This window comes from Octopus bimaculoides, chromosome 10 (genome assembly GCF_001194135.2).
Source record: "Octopus bimaculoides isolate UCB-OBI-ISO-001 chromosome 10, ASM119413v2, whole genome shotgun sequence".
NCBI lineage: Eukaryota > Metazoa > Mollusca > Cephalopoda > Octopoda > Octopodidae > Octopus > Octopus bimaculoides.
The window spans coordinates 17,891,539-17,895,368 of NC_068990.1; the positions used below are offsets into that span (position 1 = coordinate 17,891,539).

Here is a 3,830-nt window from a genome sequence, read left to right on the forward strand (position 1 = left end):
AGTTTCTACAGCTGGATGCCCTTCCTAATGCCAACCACTCTGAGAATGTAGTGGGTGCTTTCTACATGCCACCGACATGAGGGCCAGTCCGGCGGTACTGACAATGGCCATGCTCAAATGGTGACTTTTACGTGCCACCTGCACAGGAGTCAGTCCAATGTATTGTTCACATGCCACCAGCATGAGTGCCAGTAAGGTGAAGCTGGAAACGATCACGCTCAAACGGTGCTTTTTACGTGCCACTGGCATGGAAGTGAGACCGCTGCTCTGGATGGTGCTGTTAGTGCTCCACTGGCACAAATCCCAGTCATCAAATTTGGTTCAGTTTCAATCTCACATGCCCCAACAGGTCTTCGCAAGCTGAGTTTAGTGTCCAATGAAGGAAGGTTGGCATGGGTGCCAGTCAACGAATTTGGTTCAATTTTCGATTTCAATTTCACTTGCTTCAACAGGTCTTCACAAGCAGGGTTTTGTGTCCAAAGAAGGAAAGGAACCTATATACATACATAATTACATACATACATACATGCATATGCATGCAGACATAAAGAGATGCCAAGAGTGAAAAGGAAAGTAAGATATAGACAGACAGATAGAAACTGAGAGGTGGGGAAAGAGATAGTATGAGTGAGAGAAATTTGTAGAGTCTCCTCAAAAGGTGAACTAAGCCCTCTTAAAACAACACACCACCTACTGACAATGACAGTTGGATAATACAAACACAAAACAAACAGAAACGCAGACGGGTGTTTGACACAATTTTCTTAATTATACACTCATTATACAATATCAAATTAAATTGGTGTCAGTGATGGATCAACCACGTGCTTGCTCAAATTGCTAGAAATGACAGCCTAATCTCTTTCAGATTACACTCTACCATCTTGAGGAAATGAGTCAAAATACATTGCATGAGTTTAGTTCTAGAAAAACCGTGTTTGAGTAAAAAGAAGAAAAAATGGTTTGTTATGCTTGGAATGTCTTCATTATAGAAGCAGAGTACTTTGGCCAAGGGGAAATATTACCTTGCTTAGAAACAGGTGAGGATTGGTGAAAGGAAAGGGTTTCCAGCCATTGGAAATCTGCCCCAACAAATTCTAAATAACCCATGCAAGCATGGAAAAGTGAATGTTAAGAAAATGATGATGATGATGAGCTTTCAAGTCGAGATGAAGCATCATCATCGTCATTGTCATCATCATTTACTATTCTTCTTCCATGCTGGTATGGATTGAACAGTCTGACGGAATTTGATGTGCCCAAGGACTGCATCCTGCTCCAGTGTATGTCTTGGCATGGTTTCTATGGCTGGATGCTCTTCCTAATCCCAAGCACTTTACAGTATAAACTACTGGGTGCTTTTTTGTGATACCAGCACTAGTTACATCATTGTATAGCTTGCAAGACTATGAGTCTTGAGGGTGTAACTCTATGTCAGAGGAGGGATAAAAGTATGAGAGAAGGGGTCAGAGCAGAACCAGTTTCTTACTGTGGAGGAACTACATAACTATTGACATTTTAGAAGAGACATTGGGAGTGATCATAGTGCAGTTAGTAAGAGATAAGAATGGTGGTGATGAGGTGTCTGGATGGCCCTTCTACAAGGTGGGTAGAAGAGAGTGGGGAGAGAGGAGTTAGAAACATGCATGTGTGGTGGGGTAGAGATTGCAAGAGTGTATGGAGAAGTGAGAGGTAAGGAATGAGTGAGAGGATCAGTGGTATGCAACAAGTGTAAAGATTGAATAGGGCTGAATGGTGTATGTTGTGAATGGTGGATAAGGGGTGAGGGATGACCAAGAATGTTTCTTAATATGTAATCGTTTCTACTTTGGCACAAAATCTAAATTTTGGGTGAGGGGCCTCAGCCTCAGTGCTCAATGGTACTTATTTGGTTGGCCCTGAAAGAAGGAAAAGTAAAGTCAACTGCAGCAGAATTTGAACTCAGAACATAAAAATGGACAAAATGTCACTAAGCATTTTTGTCTGGCATGCTAAAGATTCTGCCAGCTCAATACCAATGGATCAAACAGATTAATGTAGAATTAGTTTATCACTAAAGTACTGAAGTGTATAGAAGTGAAATATAAAAAGAAACAAAGAACCGGTACTCAAATTCACTTGTATCGTATTCTACCTACATGCCAACCATCCATGGTGTTGAATCATCATTCCACTCAAAAGGTTTAAGGTAGTTGCCCTCCAGGGTAGCGAATGCATAAATGATGTGGGTACATAATTGAGGATCAATATTTTCAGGCAGAAACTTGGCTGGTACTTCTCTGTACTGACTCCAGTTGGTGTAATAGCAGACTCGGCGAAAGCTCTGGTTGGCATCTGAAATATATAGAAGCATTTAAATATTTAATGATTGCGTGATATAAATGTGAAAACTTATTGTATTATAAATATGTTCACAAATAGCAAAATAGCACAGGCACACAGTACCACACAAAGGGACTGAACCTGGAACCATGTGGTTGGGAAGCAAACTTCTTACTGCACAATCACACCTGTGCCTAATATATATATATATATAATAATCGATGACTCGGCAGCAAGGGGGAAGCCAACTAACACCTATTAAGGCTATAAATTCTGAAATGTACCCCTCCCTTTGTGTCATGGTGTTGCTCCCCTCCCATTGTACCACTTGAATGTAGGAGCATTCCGTCGCTTACGACGACGAGGGTCCCAGCTGATACGATCAACGGAACAGCCTGCTCATGAAATTAATGTGCAAGTGACTGAGCAATCTACAGACACGTGTACCCTTAACGCCTTAACGTAGTTCTCAGGGAGACTCAGCGTGAAACATAGCGTGACAAGGCTGGCCCTTTGAAATGCAAGTACTACTCATTTTTCTGCCAGCTGAGTGGTCTGGAGCAACGGGAAATAAAGTGTTTGCTCAAGGACACAACACGTTGCCGGGAATCGAAATCACGACCTTACGATTGTGAGCCGAATGCCCTAACCACTAAGCCATGCACCTTCACTCACTTGAATGTACATTGTTTTTGGTTAAGCTCATTCTACGGTAAGAATCAATTGTAGAGTCACTAAATATATATGTGCCCTGAATTTTAAATTATTTTAGATGTCAATGGCTGTAATGAATTGACACCTGTCCCCCAATTGTTACTTATTTATTTGTAATTCACCTATCTCAGAACATGCCCCTCACATATTCTGAAGTATATTATGGACTGTACATTTAATTAAAATGTACATGTCTGAAGAACTCAAGAGCAGATCATATACTCGAATATCATTCTGCCAGTACTTCTGTACCAAGGTTGGTATTCATCTATAATTGTTGTGTATGTATTTTATTCCAGCCTAAACAGGTGCCTCAACTTTAAGTACCTTATTCAACTGAATCTTGTAATATTATATATATATATATATATATATATATATACACACACATGTATGTATGTATGTATATATGTATCTATCTATCTATCTATCTATCTATATATTTATCATAAATATACAGGGATTAGCATTGAGTTGCTTCTCCAACATACTGAAAATTTAGAAATAGCAGTCAAAGAACTACTGATTCTAAACTACAAATTTTTCTTTAAACGGATGGCAATATTTATGGCACACATAGAACAAAAAACCGGAGGGAAAAGCATAAACAAAACAAGTCTTTAGTTATCTATTATTAATTGACGATTCTATAATAATTCTATTATTAATTGACGATTCCCTGCCCTTATTCTTGTATATCTATATATTTATATATTTAATCCTTTATATTGAACACTCAATATTTCATCTATTCAATAAGACACTCAATACTTTATTTCATAGTACCATCCATT

The 3,830-nt window shown here is 39.0% G+C and overlaps 1 protein-coding gene across 1 annotated transcript in view; it reads right to left on the reverse strand.

The window, feature by feature from the left end:
• LOC106883980 (acidic mammalian chitinase) overlaps positions 1–3,830 on the reverse strand; it is a 77,877-nt gene that overhangs the window by 10,752 nt on the left and 63,295 nt on the right. Inside the window, exon 4 of the mRNA XM_052971244.1 lies at positions 2,139–2,334. Coding sequence (XP_052827204.1) covers positions 2,139–2,334 — 196 coding nt within the window. The remainder of the gene's footprint in view (positions 1–2,138; positions 2,335–3,830) is intronic.